The following is a 21,927-nucleotide window of genomic DNA, read 5'->3' on the forward strand; positions in this document are numbered from 1 at the left end:
TTGGACTTGTAAAGTTTTCTAAATAAAACGAAATACTTCTTCCATATGCTTTAAAAGTTTCATTGCTTCCCATCAAACCCCCCCCCCCTTTTTTTTTTAATTAATAAGTTGGGGGGAGAAAGCTGGTTTCTTTTAAGCATCTATCTTTTTATTTATAGAAACTAGCTGCCATGCTGTATTTAAAAATCTTCATCCACAAATAATAGTGCAAAAGAAAAGTCAGAAATTCAAGGACAATTCATATTCAACTTTTTCATCTGAAAAAAACTATTCTGAACAGAACAATGTTTGAAGTGTGTAAATATTTATGTGATTTAAATATCACAGTTTTTGCCTATTTTAAAGGCTTGATTTGTGATAAGCAAGAAGAAAGCTGCCTTCTCTTTATATAACTATGTATTTTATAGAAAGTATTACATATTTTTCAAAAGGAAAGCAAGTACTTTCAGCTGGCATAAAAACATGCAGCTTTAAAAAAAAAAGAGTAAAATTATTGTAATTTATACAAGTTGAGGTGTTGGCCCTCTTTTCTCCCTTGCTGCAGACATGTGCCTAACAGTTCACTAATATAGATACATGAAATAACTATTAATTTAAATTAGAAAGATTTCTGTGAAACTCACTCTGTCTGAGGGTACAGTTCCGTAACTGTGTAAGGCAATCTAAAACTGTTCTCCTTTCTACTGCACATCTTTGCTCTGACTCCTACCCTGCCACTGGCATTTCTGTAGCAATGCAGTGAATTGGTTAAGAGAACTGGGAAAAAATGCGCCATACAAAAAAGAAGAAAGTGATTACAAATTTCATTTTTAATAGCTAACATCAGTGTTATAGCATTATAAATATATTAAGTTTTCACCAATGATTAGTAAACAAAACAGCCTTGGTCTAGCCAAAATTATTCCAAAAGTACTCAAGAGATACATCTGATAAGGAGTGCTTAAGAGAAAAACACATGCACACAAAAAAGCCTAACTTACAATTTTAGTCCACACCCACTAATCCACTCCTCAGACTGCACATGCTGAAGTAAATGAAGCCTCATCTTCAAAAGCAATTTGCAGAATTACTTGCTGATGTTGAAGAACTACTTCAAAAGATTTTAAGTGTATGGAATTTTACTGTTTTTTAAACAAGCCACTGTTTAAGCTCAAGAGGAAAGGGGAGGTGTTTGTTTTTTAAACAAAGCTTGTAAGATTTCATTACTAAACTATCCAGAATGCTTATTTTAAAAGCATCATGATTATGAATAATGGTGCTCTGCAGTTTTTAACTTACCAGTATTCAGATGTTTCAGTTAGAAAACACTGTTTTTAGTGTCTTGGGGAACTGCATCCGAAAATACAGATTGATGTTTTTTCAACAACATATAAAAATGAATTTTACATCCAAAACACGGACGACTGTTGCTAATTGGCTTCCATTGATAATATTAATAATTTCACAAGTAAAACTAAGGCTAGTGAGGTTCATGAGGACAAGTCACTCTACCCACTAGCATGCCAGCTCAAGCTAGCACAGCAGTTTTTGGCATGGCAAATCTGCTGTGCTCTGTGCCACACAATTTATGGATAAGGATCTTGAACGAGAGATAAAGGTGCTCAGCTCTGTGCGATAACAGACTCTGAGTCATGGACTTGATTTCCTATCTGAAATTAGTTAGAAGACACTGACTTACTTCTTGAAGAAGTCATAGTATGTATCAGTACAGACCACACCAGGGATATCTAGAGAGGCATTAAAGCTAAGGTCACAGACTTTAATTTTTACAACCCATATCCATTTTCTCTTCAAAGTGAGGGTTATTCTGGTAGGAGTTTTCAACGAAACTGCAAACAGATGGTTGTGGCAATAGAGTTTACTGTTCAAAGGTGCAATTTTTTCACACTTTAGGAGGTAAAATAAACAATGGAGAACACATTAATTTATGCAACTGTTAATGCAAAATACTGGGCCAAGCCACTTTGTTCATTTTATGTACATCAACTGCCAGAACAATTACAACTAAGATACTTGATGTGTAAGTAAACTTTCTCTTATAATCCTCTGGAAGTTTACTTTTCAGGTCACAGTTTGTTTTTTGTGTGTACTTTTCAACAATAGAGTTGTTGCAGTTTAGTAGTTTAGTTTGGCATTCAACTATCAGTAAGATCACTTACCTTTGAATAAAATTTATAAAACAAAAAAATTAAGCATATATGAATACATTAAGTAAAATCTCCTTTCTATCTCTTTTTCTCCTTTTCATGTACATCATCATTAAGAATAACTGCATATATATAATCACATGTGCTTTATTCCACAGCAAAATATAGCAGCATACTGAAATCTATACTATAAAGAATAAAGATAAGATGCTTACATTAAGAAACACAATATGCACAGAGGTCAAATTTATGGCTCTTCTCACTCACATCATTTTACTCCCAGGTCAGCATGTAACTTAAGGTTATAACTTGAGATATAGATGGGCTCTTCTAGTACCAGGTTAACTCCAATAAAGTAAACAATTGCTAATATGTAGAAATTCCAAAAACAAGATACTCGGAGCATATTTAATATAAATGAAAACATTTAAATCAAATATTAAATTGTTATTACATTTGATAAATGTTATTAAATGTTACTACGTACCTATAATATTGTTGACTTTGACTGCCTATATTTTCAAAATTCCCACTAAATTCTGTTTTCTTTCAAAAGTCTGTAACAACCTTTCTTCTTTTGAAAGGATGAAAGGAATACACACTTTCCAAATGTCAAAAAACTCTTATCACTACTTTTTCTTAAATTGATAGTAAAATATGAAATCCAAAACTTTGACTGAACTTAGTTAGGAAATATTTTTGTAATAAAGAAAGATGATTTAACAGTGATAATATCATTTGGAAATTGTGCATTTGCTTAACGTGATAGCAAAATATTCTTCTGTAAATAAGCACTATTTTCTAAAAGAAATGTATTACACATCTCTCACAGCCAGCCATATGCATACTTGCTGAAAAACTAGAAAGATCATTCAACTGGTATTTACAGAATCTTTTCCCTATGTTTTTTCTGTTAATTGTTAAAGAAAAAATTCATACAATTTGCAATAACTGATAATTTCCAAAATTAAGTATCCATTTTTTTTCCCTCCCAGGATAGGTGTTAACTGTAACTCTAATTTCATTGCTTACCTTCTGCAATGCTGATCTGGCAAATAATTAAGGGCATGCTTGACTTTTTTTTAGTTCAGTGGGATCAATACACATATCTTACAATTCTGTGGATCAGAAGCTATAAACAATTGAGACAACTGTCCCAGGAAAAATCAGAATCAGAAAGTGCAATGCTTTGTTTTCTCTATTCTGTACTAGGACAAGTAACAGTGATAACCAGACATACTAAAATTAAAAGCACATCCTCACAGAGCATGAACATGGAATAGCTGATAAGTCTTCTGCACACATTATACATGAAATAAACATTATGGTAAATGAAAAATAAAATTTCTTAAATAGCCGAAGAGGCTGAGAAACATAGATTCAATTTTCCAAAATACTTAAGGATATAGAATACTTCTTGAAAACAATCAACTCCCCCATTTCTTCCTGTGAAAAGACAAAGTTAAGTTTTATCAAAAGTCTTTCCAGATTCAGAACAGCATTTCTACTCAAGAGTGTAGGAACGTCATTATCATCAACAGTCAAGTGCTTATGGCACTCTCTGGTGCTACAGAAGGCACATCTGCTGGCTCAACATCAGAGATTAAATGCCAAGGAAACACCCTAACCAGATGGCTACTGAGAATTCTTAGGTGCTTGTTTCATTTCTTCTTCTAGAACTGTCCTGCTTTATATAAATTCTCATACATTTATTGAGTCAGAAACATAAAAAAAAATTAACAAAAAAAATCAGACTTTTTAGATCACTAGTAAAGACACAAATCTGGGGAGCAATTTGTAATAACAACTCATACAAAGTAGAACATCTTCAAAAGAACAGATTTCAGAAAGCACTCTGTAGCATTCCATAAATGTCTCTTTTCAGGCACTCACCCGAGAAATGGAAGATGTGAATTTAAAGACTTTAATCTGAACCACTATCCTTTCAAGCAAATGGCAGAATCCATAAAGGAAGTCTAAATGTCTTTATTAAATTCCCCTGCAGAATTTGACATTTTTCAAAATTGCAATACATCTCCCAGGATTACAAAGCTATTTCTGCTCTGCTATGTGATGGAGCTTAATACTTAGTGAAATTCAGTGAGATAGATTCCTCCAAATTTCTCCTAGCAAAACTGCACTTATGCATCTAAGTTACTGAAGACATTTTCTAAGCTACCTGATTTTACTGAAACATAAGTAACTATACAAAAAAGAAGCTTTGTTTAAAAATTTTAGACAGGCCAAAAGAATAAAAAAATGTCTCTGGGGAATTTCTTTTAATCTTTTCTAGTCCATTGGCAGCTGACTCCTTTTGACCACAGAGTTACTGAGACAAAGGGCCTACCTTGGAAGCCTCAGACCAGTGACAACCAGCAACAAACTGGCAGATGAAATAATTTTGCAGTTGACATAATATAACTAAATCAATTACATCTGTGGTAGGATATCTTCAGGATAGAGTAAGATTCAATATAAACTTATAGCCAGTCACTAAAGTCTGAGAGCACAGTAGATGGTAAATCTCACTTCCTATGCCTAACATCTTCCTCTACTCCTGCTGTGCACTCATTAGTAAAAACATTCTTTTAACTCTTTAGGAAAAGGGTCACCAGAATGATATATACTGGACAAACTCTGTTTTGGTCCAAATCACATTCTTGCAACTCCTGTAACTCCCTTGAAAGTTTACACTAAAGAATTTGGGAATGCTGAGAACAACTTAATTTAGAATCTCTTTAACTCAAAAAGAGGCACTGCATTGACTTCACTGGGATTTAGGGCTCTCACGAGATCTGAGCAAGCACAGCAAGGAAAGAAGCAGACATGAGCATAGTCAGTAGAAGAGGAAAATGAATCTTAAAATCATCAGTCCCAGAACAAACCACTACTCCTACAAGCATAATTTCTTCTTTGCTACCCTAGGTCATGACTCTTACCCAAAAGAGGAAGGAAAGAAACTGTCCTTTCATCATTAATTTCACTACGCCATTCAGGAAAACAACACTGGGAACACCATAAAACCACAGTTTAGGTTGCCACTAGTATTTCAGCCAAATGTTAATCACTATCATCAATTGTCTTACATTTCTCATTACCTCTGTAGTCATTCTAACAAATTCCACAGCAGCTTATGCATAGGCTGATTAAAATCTTCTCCAGTGGACAGGGAGCGGAAGAAGAATCTGTCCTCCTCCTCCTACAGTACTGGACCATTCCGTTTTTGGACAGCTGCATTCAAAAGCTATGCAATAGATAAATGTTAGTGCTAGTTTCCAAAACAAAATTCTATTTTCACTGCGGACCACTGTCATCTGAGGCAGAATACTGATAAGAAAAAGCTCGTGTCTATTATAGACTATTATATTATTAAAAGTTGGATGAAAAAAGAATCTGTATTACTTAGCTTCTCCTTTACGTTACTTGACTTTACAAATGCACCTTTAAAACAATAGCGCTGGTCACATAAATACAATTTTTACGAATAACTAACAAATTGTTCATGTACTTGTAACTTATGAAGGACAAAATAGTTCTGATGTAGAAGTCAAAGCAATGTAGGAACAATATAGCTCAATGAACTGTACGCCTTGCATCACACACAGATCTGGTACGTGCCAACAAAGAACCAGCATTAACAAGATTAACTAAGGCTAGCAAGCAGCACTTAGGAGATCCTAAGTTTCAACAAAGACGGGAACAAGGCCAGGTGCAGCACGGTGGTGTCTCCATGGTGAAATAAAAGTAGGAAAGGACGCCTCCTACACTCTGAAGTCTCACAGGAACTCAAGGTTACCACTAACTGCAGTGTTTTAATAGACAAGGTCTAGGGATTTTTAGCATGTGTCTTCAGTAGTACTGAGCACTCTAAGTATGACAAAACTATTCACTGCTGTTTCTGCTGGCTCTTTTCACAAAATATCTTACATCTCTTATTTCCAGGCATGCAATATCAGGAACTCAGCATATACATACGAACCTTTAATCTTAAAGTTTATATTATTTGCTCCTCAGATTCAGTAGGGCTGGTCTGAGAACGAAGAATTAGCTCCACAAGCACTACAGACAACTACATGTTGTTTTGTTTTGTTTTGTTTTTGCCAGGGCAAATACACTTTTCTAACAAAAAAATATATAAAACATAGCAGTGCATAAAGTTGCTTCTCTTCTCTTTCATCCTCTCCCCAAGGAACGTGTGTTTGGAATGGCTTGTCACATCACTTAGTGTAGCACTGGCAGGCATACTCTGTAAGGGCTGTAGAAGAAAGTATAGACAGAAGGGAAGGAAAACATACTGTAAGCCTGGGTGCTAGACTTCAAACCTACCCATTATATTTCATCTCTTTTTTTTTTTTAAGTACTTCAAAAGCAAATATTCCAACAGTTTTTCCTTTTTAGTGAAATGATTTCACTGACTACTGACTACCTTGTTTTCAGTTGCTGGATCTGATTAGATCTCTACTCCCCCCCTAATAATTCTTACACTAAATCTTGACATTTGTATTATTACTTCTACAAATAAATCTTTCTCTATGGAGTGTACCATAATGCTCTAGGGAGACTCGTATGTTCCAGTGTTTCTTGCGAGAGTTCTGCTAGGAGGTTTTAACTCCTAGACAGATCAAAGATAAAGTAACCAGATAAAAAGAAACAGGGCTGTCCAGACTGACAGGTGAACCACCTATCCTTGAAAAAAAGATGCTTTATCAAAAAAAAAAAAAAAAAAAAAAAAAAAATCAGGTGTCACATTTGGAAGAAGTACCCAGTAAAGTACTATACTGTTCACTTCTGTACTACTGATTATTGACCCTGGTTTCACTGAATAGGTGGTGTTTTCATACTATTACCTGAGCGTGACAAATCAACAAGTTACTGATCAAGTTTTAGGCTGTACAGAGCTGCAGCACTATGAAATGTTGTTCTAAAGAACAACATAAACTTTGCAGACAAAATAAGCCAGTAACCATGTAAACCATATGAAAAAAAAATCAAATTGGAGACATCACTCAATTTCTTAAAGCATTGCTGAGAGGCTGTTCTGCTAAAAACTACCTACAGAAAACTGCCTATTTATGTCCCATATTTTAAAGTGTCAGAAATGCTACAATACTGAAAGCAGAGTACTAAGCACAGACACAGATATAAAAATCTAGAACAGACTTGTCAAAAAGCTTGACAGCCAACTCTTCTTCTAGTACTGCTGCTTCAAGTTCAACATACTTAAGTGACTAATCAATAATAAACATCTGCACTAAAGCCAAAACAAACCTGAATGAAGCAAGCAGCTATACTTTATTTCATCAGTTCAAAATAAAACTATATACAAGGGCTGTACAGGCTCATATCCTAAAAACATCTTAAAATTTTGTACAATGTTATACTCTATGCAAATTTGTCTACTTCCCTTATTTTCTCCACATGCTGACTTAAGCTGAGTTTGCCAGAATATGTCATTTCTGGTCAAACAGGTGGGTAACTGCTATCACAGCAATTCAGTGCTTACTTTCTAACTAAAAAGATCTGTTAGTCAAATTGCTTGGGAGTTTGCCTAATTTAGGATTAAGTAGAAACAATGTGAGTGAAATCCTGGCCTCATCAATATGAGCACCAAAAATATCACTGCCTTCAACACAGTCAGCATTTCAGAAGTGTATAAAAATATATACTAAGGAGCACAAAATCTAGCCTTTTATAATCTGGAACCTTTTACAGTCTAGAACCTTTTTATGCAGCAAAACATAATGTTACTTCCATTACAAATTCACAAATACCAATTGGTAATTGTTGGTCAATGATAAAAACACTAAACAAGAATGAACTGTGTTTCAGGTTTGAGTTTCAGTAAGAGATAGTTAACAAACAGGTTCACACAAACTTTTTAAAAAAACGTTTACTCATCTTGATGTGACAGAGTTAGGAGATAAAGATGCTCAACTATTATGGCCAACTAAAACATCAGCTAAAATGACAAGAATTGTTAGAACAGTAACACAAAGTTATTAAATTCTATGTGACATTGCTTGCATAGTCAGTCTCCCTAGTCTCTATTTTCAATAAGCCTGTACATCACGAAAGCCTTACAAAATCACTCTAATAATATTATGCTTTTCAGTGATACATACTGTTTCTAAGCACAGGATGTGCAAACAATCCAGTATGCAATTATCATATATCAGGCTCTTGGCAAAAACTATTTTTTTCATTATGAATCATATCTAGAGCCATAATCATGCCTAAGACCTAGCTGTGTAACTTCAGAAAGAATGCATGAAATAAAATTGAAATTACATTTAACATTTCTGAAATTGTAAAATGGACTAATGATTAACGTTCTGTGTGCTGTATTAGGTTCCTGAAGAGCTCTTTTAATCTTTTAAAATAATTATTTGTATTTGCTTACTGAAAATGCACTTTGATCATATGCTGCCTCACGCGTAAGGAGGAAAATTTGGCTCAAAACTATACAGCTCAAACTCTCAGTGAAACCCTTGTTTTCTCTGTGCACTAAATATTTTCTTCCCATCAGTAAGAAATCTACTGCACAACTCTAAAAAACACAGTTTGTTGACTGAGAGGACTGCAGAGGGAAAATAAAGAGGGGAGAGGAAAAGAAAGGGAGAGGAGCAGGTTCCAGCAGACAGACTCAGGCAATCACTCTGTAATACACAAATCTGCTTTGCAAAGAGTGGACACAGACAATATAATTAATATAATGCACCAGAAAGAAAAGTAACTATTTTAAAAAAATACTTAGGAATTTGAAGCATTACATATAAAAAAAAAAAAAATCAGAAAAAAGCTATCCCTGAATATAGGCAAAAGAAAATTGAAAAGCACAGTAACCACCACTTACATTTTCACTTTCATACTTTTCCTCCAGAAAGGAGGAGGAAAAAAAAAATAAAAAATCATACACACATACATAGGGTCACAAAAGCTATGAAAGAGACACTTAACACAGGTTCCTGAGCAGATGACAAACCATTAAACTTTCACCTTTAGGCAGTTATGACAATTTGATGTCTCTTTTATGATATCTCCATTTTTTAATTAAAATCTACGATGTGTTTAACAAGCAATTCTTCCATCAATCTTTGATGTGTTTTACTTATAAAGCAATGACACTTTTCAGTTCAGTCTCCTTAAAAGTTTCAGAGAAACCATTTTCCACTCACTTGCTTTGAAAGCCATTAAAATAACTTGATGAAGAACAGCAGCAGGGGGCTAACAGAAGCCAAGGCTTAGTAACAACCTTTAGATTTTTCTCCTAAGACTTTCTCACAGACCCTCTTCACAAAGATCCTCAGGGCTTTTCATCCTCTCCCTTCTCCCCCCCCCCCCCCAAGTATCAGTTCAAAGCGACAGATGCAACTAGCTCCAGGTTTTGCTATTTTCTTAATTTCACTTTCACCTTTCAGTTTTGAAAGAACAAATTGAAATCTAATTCCTATAGCAGTGGCCAATTCCTCATCCTCTTTCCTTTGGGAAAAAAAATGATAACCAAAAATACACAAGTAACTTGGAAACATCTTATCTGTCAGCTACTTTGAAGAGACCACAAGTACAAAGAAATGCACCTGCTCCTTAAGTCATTCATAACTTGTATTGAATTTGCAATTAATTGAACTGAATTGTACTGATACTATAACTGCGGTATTCAAGTGATACTATCACGTTCAAAATATAGCACATTGAATATTTGCAATACAAACCGCTACTTTTATGAAACCAGGTTTTCAGACATACCTATTAATCCCAGATTCTAGCTACAATTCTTTCTTCTTCTAAAAATTAGCGCTACGGTTACAGTACACAAGGCTAGGCGCAAGCAGGGACTGAACGAGGCCAGGCAGACGTCTCTGCGTCCCCAGGACAGAGGCGGCCCATACGAGAGAGCCGAGGTCAGGAAAGACAGATGGTGGGCATTTCCATCACAGCTAAGTCACCTCTTGTCCTTCGGCCATGGAGCTTTTTGTTTTCCAGTTGGTGACGCTCATAGTTCGTGTTTTTACTCTGTTTCAACAAGCTCCTATTTCCTTTTACAAAGCGGGAGAATGTCTTGTGGAATAACCTCCTAGATGTCTGAGAACAAATCTTACCAATATTTTCCTCAGAGTAACATATCATCCCTGCTGCATACCCTCTTTCTGCTAAAGAAATCTGCTATCAAAGTCGTAATGTTTTTTCAATGAGATTTCCTTAAAAAAAAAGTCAGAAGAAATTCTGTGAACTGACATACAGTCTTATCAGAAAATATAAAAAGTTTCTTCTGGTTTCCTGTGATAACTGTATCACAACTATAGGAAAAAGATCCTGCAAGAACTGAAAACAATGAATTTGACGGAGAATAGAAAAAAATATTCTAAAGAAAAGCTACACTTGTACATGACTTTCAACAAGCATACAATCCCATGACAGGATTAGAGAAATGTAACGCTAGAAAGACCTCACAGGATCACCCAGCACAACTCTTTAATAGAGGCAGGATCAAATCTATGCTATATGAGTGCCATATAGCACACAGCAAATACAGAAAACATGACTGAGCAGGATCCGCTCAGTGCTTCCCAAGAGGTTACTCCATCACTGAAACTATTCCATCATTCATGCAGCTTTAGCTTTAAAATAAACACTTGCAATATATTTGTAATAATATTTAAGTATCATCATAATAGAAGTAAATGACTCATAGTTTGTCAGAAACTTTACTGAATAATAACCATTTCATTGAAATCACCATTTGAATTGCTTCTCTTCCTGTATTATTTTTCAAATATCAATGCTTATTTCTCCAGGAGCGTAAACTTTCCCCTTATTTTCTATTTTCAGAGAAAGAACATCTCTCACCTTTAGGACTTTAGCCTCATTTCCCTATAATGTATTCATCACCACTCGGCACATCTGTCCTAGCAAATCCCATTTCCTGTTCTATTCATGAGGCTCGGCAACCTGGAGCTTCAGTGATTGCCGCCACACTTTTCCCATGGCCTTCTCACCTCTCCCCCCCCACGCGCCCCGCTCCCATTGTTTATCATCTGTTCTCCCCTGCTGCAAACTGCTGTCAGATGTTCACTTATCCCTAATCTTACTCACTGCCTTTGATATTCTTTCTAATCCAACAACCTGTCAACTGGGGCATCAGCCCATGTCCAGACCAGCTGCTCTGTCACAGGCTCTAAGATTCCCTCTCAGCTCCGTGAGGCATTTAAAGGATTTTGACACAGCAACCACAACGCGCAACAAATAATTAATTCTGTTTTGATCAGCGATCGTGGCTTTAGTGTGACATTAGTTGACTGCTAAGAAAAACTGAGTTTCAGTTTGTTTAAACTTTTGTAAACTTTAGCATTGCTATATTAAGATTTCGGTCAATGTCTGAAGGATAGTACTATTGGAAACTAAGTTCTTTGACACAGAAGATTTGTTTTTAGTTAAAAATTATGTCAAAAAAGTAATCCGAATGTAAGTCAGACAGGCAGTTAACCTTATAGGCCTGCTGAGTAAAATATATTTATTTAATTATTTATGCAACATCAATTCATACATAAATTTCAGAACACGGGAGCTGGCCTTTTGAGTTGTAGCTGAGAATATAAATGCATTTCAAATATGGCAGTAGCTGAGGTTAAATCATTACTTTAAATGCATGTGAATTTTCTGAAATATAATGAAGTACATTTTCATTCCATATAGGCCATCAAAACTATTTATCTACTTAGACATTTTAAAGAATATTCTCATTTATGGAAAATGTCAAATTTCCATAATATTCAGATTTGCTATAAACATTTAAAATGTTACGGTATTCATCTGCTTTAAAATGCGCTAAATACACACACTGTCGGAGTTGAAATAATGAGTCAGAGGACAGACTTTTTCGTACCGGGGGAAAAAAGTACCCGCTATCTAAGCAAACATATGTATTTTGATCCAAATTGAAAAACAAATACAGCACTTAGTAGCTGAAGCACATGAATACTAGTTTCTCAGATTTAGCTGCAATTACTACAAAAGTCACAGTACCAAAAAAGTCAAAATACCATTTTATATACTACAGTAGTCGTATTTCACACACAAAAATGTAATAAAATCTCACTGTTGGATATTATAACACATTTCATTCACTGAGAACTAAACCACTTGTATTCTTAGGGCTTGTCTATACCAGGGCATCAAGAAAATTAATCTGATGAACTTGATTTCTGCTAGTTAAACTCCATTAAACCCCTATGTGGACACAGTCATTCAGTTTAGTTTACTGCTCCCTTAGGGCATACACTGGAAAGTTAACATGGATTAAGGCAGGGTATGAATTCAAAGCGCAGTTGTACTTTGAAAATGGTTTAATGTAAACAGAACCAGACTCTTTGTTGTAGAATAGGACATGGAGTTAATCAGGAAAAGTCCTGTGTAGACAAGCCCTTGCAGACGAGGCTACTCGAGTGGTATTGTCAAAACCAATGGTTTTCTAACCTCTTCATTTGCAAACCTGCAAACATCTTCCAGTGAAGCTGGTGTACCACATTAAAACCCACTGATAGTTGATCTGCTTATCTGACCTATGTGGGCCACCTACAAGTAGTCTAACGGTTATCAATGAGCAGGGTATCAGAACTTGAAAAACATTAGTTTAACCTAACTACAACTTACACACTTCCTCCTAATACTAGCTTTCAATTTCATGGCTATTTCACAGTAACCATCCATTCCCAAGCATTCATGTTCTAGCTACTAATGGCATTAAATAAGATTTTAGTGTTCGCTTATTCAAGCGTAGATATATTTGAGCTCTGCGGAAGGATATGAAACATGATGCACACTGCCTTATTCTTTCCAATAGGAGATATTTGCTGTCATTAAGTTTGTCGAATCATACTATGAGTCATCAAAAAACTTGATGTTTTTTCACTGCCAACTAATTTCCATGTATTTACTTCAAACTATCCTATGTTCTCTTGTTGAAGCATATTAGAGAAATTAAGATTAATACAGCACAATATTCACTAAAACAAAGAAGAGACTGGTGTTCTTTTCAACTACTTCTCTTATTTGCTAACTCTTATTATTATTTCTGCCTTTGGTAATTCCTAATTCTAAAATAACTTGTACAACTTTCCATAATTGCATTGAAGATATATGGCAGAGCCACAAATGCACATACTTAGATTCCTTAATTTCTTTTCTTAAATTTGAGCCTTTACTGCAAAGAACACTTTCTTTAGAAGTATGTGTCCCCTCAGGATTTAACTCCCTAATGGTATTATTACTAATACTGTGTGTGTTTCCTTTCTTTCATGCATATAAAAGAATCATCCTGTACTTCAACCATAGTTTCACATTAACATGGCAGCAGTCGTATCAGTTATATCAAAAATGTCTCTTTCAGCATCCTTCCCCTGACAGTGGCCAAGGTATTTCAGGAAGAATATATTGGCAAGATGCTCTCAACCTCCAGCAATTTGCAGCTCAGGGGCTTCTTAAGCTAGGAGTGGTTTGTTTGTATTTAAGATTAATACTATATACTGACATAAGAGATCAGAAAAGCTGAAGAAATTAAAATGAATTTTGCAGAGAAAATATCATCTCCAGTTACTGTACTACTGCTTTGAAAAAATGAATTATAAAATAAATGTCTTACTGGGTAGCATATTTCCTATTACTGGAGCCTTTTGAAGAGTCAACAGAAAAGTGTTACTAGTTAGAACAGGTAACTTGAACAATGTTTACTCCCTTAACAGCATCATTCCTAACTGTAAAAACAGAAAAGAATGTTTCATGTTTATAAAAAAACAGAAAGAAGTTCCAGAAAATATTTCAGGCAGCTGGGCATATTCATGTTGCTATTACCATACAAAAAAAAAAAAAAAAAAAAAAATCAGATTGTTTAAAGAAAGAACACTACACAGCTTTGCTTTTTTCATCTTCAAGGTTTTCATGACATAAGTGACGTAGGCTTTGCTTCTCCTCTGCATGCACACAGTTCGTTGGAGAATTAGGGTCTTGATCTTCATGGCATCTTTGAGACAGGTAAATTGCAAAAACACAGAAAAAAAGTGGTTGTTCACGATCACAGAAAAAAGCAGTATGAAATTTAGGATTAGAAATAAGAAATTCCTGGTACACTCATGAATTGCACATTATTTCTGAGAAACATTTTCTATGCATTATAACATTCACTGTGTGTTAAATTCTACAATAGTCATGAAAATTATTTTAGAATGACTGTAATACTTGAAGCTATTACAAGTTAATTCCCTAAACACTTAATGAACACATTATGCATTAACATGGTATTCAAGAAAACATTTTCCACATATTTAACTTCAAAATGAACGGCTCTAAAACAATAGAGGAGAAATGTTGCTCAGGCCCTGGACTACTCTGAGTTGTAGAAGCAAACCGAAGTTCACAAAAAAGGACGAAGTTCCAATTTACAAATACTGGTTGTATTATTAAGTCAACAGGCACAGAGCTTTCAAGGTTTGTCCCATACCATTGAAAAAGAGGCCCAATTACCATTCCACAGATTTTATACCTAACCGCACTTACACACATACTTGGAAAATTAATGACAGTTGGTACTAGTCTAGCAGCAAACTTCTAAAAGATCCTGGGCAGAAGACATCCATATATCTATATACTGCGAGGAAGCGGTGGCAAGAACTCCCTTGCTAGAACCACTTTCAAAAATAAACCTGTAGAAGTCTGGGCTAGATTCATAAAGGCTTTCGTATGTGGGCTGTGGGCAAAACTTCCCAAACAGCTTAAGAAGGTATTTCGCCAGCTAGATGCTTCCCCCGAGCTGAAGCTCTGCCTTCCCTTGAAGGGTATCGTCCCCAATATAGAGGTCACCAAAAAGAATATGCAAAGGCACTTCACTTTTTTCTATGCAAAACTCAGCAATATAACTTAAACTGCTAATGAACGTGGGTTTAAACTGAAACAGCTGAGAAAGAACTGCAGCAAAAATGCTTTCCCTTCTGCTGATTCTCAGAGGGTGATAACCACTAGCACGGGACAGACAGTTGCGCACAGTAACATCTTAAATTACTGCAGTAAGATTCACCAAAGCTCTGTCAACACACCATGTTACAGTCCAAATCTAACCTACAGAACCGCTGAAACCCCTGCTCCGCTGCTGATTAAGTCTATGTTGAATCCACATTCCCATTTGGGTACTTAATCCTGCCCAAAATCCTGACAATGCTGCTCAGAAGTTGCTCAGTTTATTTCATGCCTTGGTCTCAGCATGACTCTTAAATTTGGTATTTTCTTTCCTACCTAATATACAGTCCAGTGCCTGGCTAACATACACAAAAGAGAGCCGAAGATTTACACACAAGTATTTTTCCCGGCAGTGAGAGCGCTCTCCTGTGATGTGGGAAGCAACAGTAATTGAAGCAAGATCTTGCAGCCTGACTCTACCACATCCCAGGGAAATGCCCTAGCCCTTGGGCATAGAGTTAATCTCTCATTAGCCATCCCTCTGGTCTCTTGAATAAATTATTTATGAAAAGCAGAAAAACTTCAATAGGAAAAAATGAAAAGAGATTTGCCATGGAGTTCCTGGTAGAGAAGACAATCCTCTAGGAGGTGTTATATTAAAAAAAAAAGAAAAGCAGCCCACTTTAGACAACAAATCAATTTGCACTTTGGGGGCAAGTACAAATCAAAACCAGCCAGATGGCTATCCTACATATGAGATAAATGAGTTCTTTCTGAATCAAGCAGAAGAAGTATACATAAGCAGGGTTCCTACTGACAAAACGAACAGCATAGTCAGTAGGCTACGTAAGGTGCCTTGGCCATCTCTTGCTCTCCTCACTCTTCCCCCACTTAAAATAAAACATTTCTTGACTAAGGGCTGTGTTGCCAGGAAGGAGGGTTCACTCCTAAAAATCGCAAGTGAAACATGGGGTCTAGTCTGAGAAACTGTTAAATGCCTATTTGGAAGATCACAGTTTTAAGCTTTACCTTTCCCCTCTGCATTAGCCGATACAAATCTGCCTTTAGCTTTTTTATTCCTATGATTCCTTTATCGAGCTTCTGTTTCTACCTTTGTACTGTACAAAGACTGCACAAATCATTTAAAAAATAGTTGTCACAGGGATGTGTCTGGAGCCAGGCTTCTCCTCATAACTTAGATACCTCCATCCACACACGCTGCAAAGCCCTGAAGTCGTTCATAAGGGTTTACGCCTACTTTTATTCTTTGTCAGACATATGCAGAGATCATTACTTTCATTAAAAAAATATAGTTAGAGAAAGAGGAGGGGGAAAAGGTTCATATGAAGAGATCTCATGACTCTTTAGGGAGCAGATCCATGGCTGGCATGAATTACCGTAAGTTCAGGAACTTCTAAGAATTACAATAAACCTCAATAACTAAATAGCCAGAAATCTACATTGTCCTCCCGCTCCTATAGTATTTCTATATAAAAACCAAATACATCTCCCAAGAATCAACAGCTTCAATCCAAAACAGAACTCAAGCTTTTAAAATAGAACACAGGCAATATTAAGACGCCAGCACAAATTCTATAAAGACTCTTTTGAAATTTTATCTAACATGAAAATAACCTCCTGGCTTGATTCTAAGTACATACAACTTTGTTCGCTCATGTGTCCAGAACTCCTTGTCTGAACACTCAGACACCCAAGCAAACTATTCAGCTGGCCTAAATACTAATCAAATCTCTGGGCCTGCAATTTTGAATGTGTTAAGTACCTCTGACAAACAGACAGAGAAACAGCCAGGCTCTGGCTCCACCCTTGCTCTGGTGTGACCACAATCTTCAGATGGCATATCCAAGTATGGGCTTATAACAGTTTCCTCAGCATTTTGTTTAGATTTAGCTCCTCCCCATTCCCCTTAGGAGAAAAAAAAATCTCCACAGATCATCTTGTATCTTATTTAGCAATAAGAACAGGGAGATGTAGATAAACACTTACTAGCGTGTACAGTAAAGTAGTTGAACTGACCTGCTAGAAAGCACCAATGCGGTACTGCCAATTGCATGAGACCGGATGCATACAGGGTATATTTTTAATACGCAATCATTTCATGGATCGCTTCCTGGTAACCTGCAGAGTTCTGGTGGTCTGCAAATCAGCTAGAGCAACAGTGATTTACAACTCAGCGGAGCATAGTTTGCATAGATAAAACCAGACTTGTATGATAAATTGTAATATAAGCCACCTGTATCTGAACTTACATTTAACCGTTGAAGACTTAACTCCTTTAGCTACAGTAATGAAACCAAAGTTACCTCCACACAAGTACTGTAATTTTTAGATGAAATGATTAAGAATCAGTTCTGTAATGTAAGAGTTCATGAATGTAAGATAAATCTTAAAATCATTTACTGTTTTTAAAAATCTTTGCCATTTTCTGCTTGCAGAGAAAAATAGTCACAAAAATAAATGAAGTAAAAAGCTTGCATTTTTATACTACCTTGAGCAAACAAATCTATGCTTATTTCATGAATATATCTGTTTAAATTTCAAAATGACAATCTAAGCCTAAGCTGTCATTCACCAAAACTATTTTAAATGTAAAAATATGCATCAATGAGTCGTCTTCTCACTACAGTGAATTATAGGTCACACAATTATAGCTTCACAAAAATGTCTGCGACCACCTCAAGTTTTCCAACTATAGTACAATGCCATGTATTGTGTTAAATAAGTATCCAAATTAGTTTACAACAAATGCCATTATTTTAATTTTCCTCATTTCGCTTATTCTATCATTCAGAAAGATTTTCAGTAGATCTGGATTCAGTTTAGCAAGCCAATGCAGGGAATTCGTGAAAGGGGAAAACTGAAAAACTAAATTCACTCTAAGATAAAGTAGCAATTGGGAACTAAAAAAAGTTTCTTTTTCCAGCTAGCGGATAAAAGAACAGTTGTATAAGGGGAAGATCTATTCATGATAAATCTATAAAGATCAAGGGCTAGTTTTAAATTTTTTGAGGGCTGGACTAGATGACCTCCAGAGGTCCCTTCCAACCTTACCATTCTATGATTTATTTATGATTTATTTCCAGTTTCAGGTGAGCAGAGGAATTTTCAAAGGCTCTTAAATAAATTAGGTACCTAACTCCCTTCGATTTTAGACATCTAACTCTTTAGGTGTTTTGTGGGGGTTGCAGCAGGCCTAAACACTGCTGAAATAATTAGTCAAATGACTAAAAATACTTACCATTTCCTTTAGTTAATAAGTCATTTTTTAAATGCAAAATGTGTTTTTAATAAACTTGGGACCTGTCTCTGGGGTCAGCTGCTGACAGTTGTGCACTCATTCAGTTTATGCTCACAGTAGGCTGAACCCAAGCCAGCTTCTAAACAGATGCCATATAAGCTGTATTTTCATGTACATTTTAAGACAGTGATCTGGCCAAAAGAAACAATCTCTGCCCTCAGACAGCCCCCAAACACTCGTTTCTAACCACCACATTACCAGCACAAGCATTTCAATTGCATCAGAGACCTTACTTGTCTTTTAACCTTATTTAGGTTAAAATTAACTTATTTTTTTGACTAGATTAAATTTGACCTGGACCAGATCCCTGATCCAGCTTACTAGGTTACTGCACAAACACTCATACAAGAGGAAAGGAAGTGTGAGCAAATAGCAAGACATGGAGAAGCGTATGTCTACTTCTTTTGGTGGTGATGCCAGTTTATGTCAATTGAACGTACAGCCTGAACAAACACATCCTTATTTCTTCTTGAACATATTCACCATGTTTAAGAGACCTGTATTTAATTAAAAGTAATTTTATAATGATGATTTGTACATTTTAATTGAACCTCATTTTCCATGTAAGTAGATCATGACTCAAAAATGAAAAGAAGCCCTGTCATTTGCAAAATCAGCCAGCAAAAATTCAGAGAATGAAAAAATGTTCTCCAGGTTTTTTTTCTGATACCTAAAAAGAAGTAATTAATTCGGTGTAAAACTTACAGCTGTTTGCAAGTCAAAACGTTTTAATTATCCCAACTGGCAAGAAGAAAGCTTTCTTTAGGAGAATAAAGTATGATTAAAAAGATAAACAAGATAAGAATCAGTTAAACTGCATCTGCCTTTTATGCTAGCTGTTCAAGCTCATTTTTCCTTTTTTGTATCTTATCTCACTATCTGACTTAATCACACCTCCTCATTACGCATTCCCTCTTTTTTAACTGATGTCTTCAGAAGCGAAGTAAGGAGTAAGAGTGAATGAGAGTGAACAGACATGGTCTGAAGTACTTATTTCTAGGGCTGCCCAAACTGTTCCGTATTTGTACGGCCGTCACCTTTCCTGGGTATAAGCTCACACTGGACTGACCAATGTTTAATTCCCAAGCAGACTAACATTTTCCACACAAAAACTGAGTTGCAGAGAACATTCACCAAAGAAAATTTATTGTTCTGCAGTATGAGAAACTACTTTCATTTTACGCCTCACATTCCTTCTATTGTTGCGGGTTCTAATTCTCAGGGATCCTCTGGACGGTGATTCATGGCGATATAAACATCGTAAGGAAAAGGATTTCCTATTACCACTTCCAACGCACATGTGTCGCAAAGCTGACCCTTGCAACGCAGTTACATAATGTCTGACAAGGTAAATAACCGTTTGTCTTAGCGCAGGCCTCCGAGTGGGAAAAACCCAACGGCCCCGCGCGCCGCCGCCCCACGGCTCCACGCACGTGGCCGCCGCCGAGGGCGACCCGCGGCGCCGGGGCGGGCGGCCCAGCGCCCTGGCACTGGCAAACGCGCCCCGAGCGGCCCACAGGCCTGCCGGGGGCGCGGCCGCCGCCGCGGGGCAGGGGCTGCGGCCGCGCCGCCGCCCGCCATGAGGCGCGCGCGCCCCGGGGGCGACGCCACCGTCAGCCCAAAATGGCGGGGGGAGGGGAGGGGGGCAACACTGGACGCCGCAGGCCTGCGGGGCGGCCTGCTCCGCCCTGCCCTGCGCGGCGGCGAGGCGAGGCGAGCGGGCGGCGGCGGAGGCTGCCCCCCCTCCCAGCCGGCCCCGGCGGAGGAAGGGGCGGGCGAGAGGGAGGGAAGGGGCTGGGCGGGCGCGGAGGGGCGAACAGCCTCGGGCCGCGCCGCGCCGCCTGGGGCCGCCGCCGCCGGCGCTACTCACCTGCCGGTAGCAGAGGCGGAAAGGGCGCAGGTAGAGGGAGGAGGCGCAGGGCTGGATCACCAGTTCCTCGATGGCCTCCATTTCTGCCGGGCGCAGCGGTCGCCAGGCGGAGGAGGAGGAGGAGGAGGAGGAGGAGGAGGAAGGGGCAGAGGCAGAGGCGCGCGCAGCGCCCGGCTGCTCCCACGCGGCTGGGCCGCAGAGGCCGCCGCTGCTGCACCCTGCGGGGAGCCGAAACGGCGGGGTTTCCCCCCAGAACAGCGGCGGGCAGCGGCCCCGTCCCCTGCTTCGCTCCACACAGCGCGCCGGTGAAGCTGCTCCTCGCCGCGAGCGGCTTCCCCTCAGATCCGCGGGCCCGGCCCGGTGGCGGCTGTGCCCCAGTTCCAGAACAGCGGCCGCTCTCTGTTTTCTAAAACAAATCATTACTAGATTTAACAATTTCGTGCTGTTCGTAGGAGTTTGATCATCAATATGCAACATTAGACCATGTCCTTGGTATTTCTAATATTCCCAATAATGATTTTATAGGCTCATGAGCAGTAGACGCTCACAATATGTCGTGGTCAGTATCTCTCTGATTTGTGTCTGGTTTCCATGCAGAGGTTCCTGTGTACAGCTGTTTCAGTTGCTGTATAAATCAAATCATTTTGTCAATATATTGACTGCACTGAGAATACTATCTGGAATTCCTCCCGTCTGTTTATTTTCTATTCTGCTTTCACTGCATCATTAAAAAAGTTTATCAGCATCTCATGTGGTAGTAAGAGTCACAGCAGTAAGGCTATTACAAAACTTGCTCACTGAGGCAGCGCTTATATTAAAGCACACTTGCCATCAGCTCTGATAAAACAAGTGACAAAATAATAAAATATGTTTTACGGGACTGAAAAGTATTACATTTTAAGAAGCATATTTGCAAAACTTTCATAACAAATAGGCAATTCAGTATACTTTTATTATCTATTTGAAAACGTTTGTGTAACTCCATCTGTATCATTGAGTCTGTCCCTACATTTCTCTGTCTTCAGCATGGTCTTGAGGTCATTCAAACCTCCTGGGAACTTAAGCTATATTTTTCTATTAAATTAATTCAGTCTTCCAAGTCCAATTTAAGTATAAACACATAGCAAGTTTACAGTATCTCTGTTTGCTTATGTTAAAAGTTACTGGGTACCCTGGTTGTTCAGCCAGTGAGATTGCCCTCTTCAATAAACATTTAAGGTTTTGAGTGTGTGTGTGTTTTTGGGAACATGTCATAGTGTGTGATAGATTGCTTATTCCATTCTTAGGTGGGAAGCTTTTGGAGCTGTAATAGTCACAGACCTGATCTTTCTAATGCACCTGGAACAACTGAGCATATTGTAACAGGAAAAAATTACAACATTTTGAAAAGCTCTTGTGTTGCAATTGTAATCGAAAGTTGCAGGCTTCTTTACTGGACCGTGTTCGTTGTGAACATACTTGCTAAATTAAGGATTTAACAATCTGAGATTAAGGGAAACCCATATATGAGTTGCTTAGTGTTATCATCTTAAAGGTAAAATCTGAGTGAGAAAATGAGTAGGAAGAATACGTCCTGCGTGGGACATGGGAAGCTAGTGTAGAGCAACCAGACCTGAATTTCATTATATTCTAGATATCTAGATATA

General features: G+C 37.6%; 1 protein-coding gene across 1 annotated transcript in view; it reads right to left on the reverse strand.

Annotated features, from left to right (window-relative positions):
* NUDT14 (nudix hydrolase 14) overlaps positions 1-20,379 on the reverse strand; it is a 59,223-nt gene extending 38,844 nt beyond the window's left edge. The window contains exon 1 of the mRNA XM_062576702.1: positions 20,282-20,379. Within this exon, the coding sequence (XP_062432686.1) occupies positions 20,282-20,362 (81 nt within the window). The 5' untranslated portion in view covers positions 20,363-20,379. The remainder of the gene's footprint in view (positions 1-20,281) is intronic.
* Between the last annotated feature and the right edge of the window lie 1,548 nt (positions 20,380-21,927).

Source organism: Rhea pennata, chromosome 5 (assembly GCF_028389875.1).
Source record: "Rhea pennata isolate bPtePen1 chromosome 5, bPtePen1.pri, whole genome shotgun sequence".
Taxonomy (NCBI): Eukaryota; Metazoa; Chordata; class Aves; order Rheiformes; family Rheidae; genus Rhea; species Rhea pennata.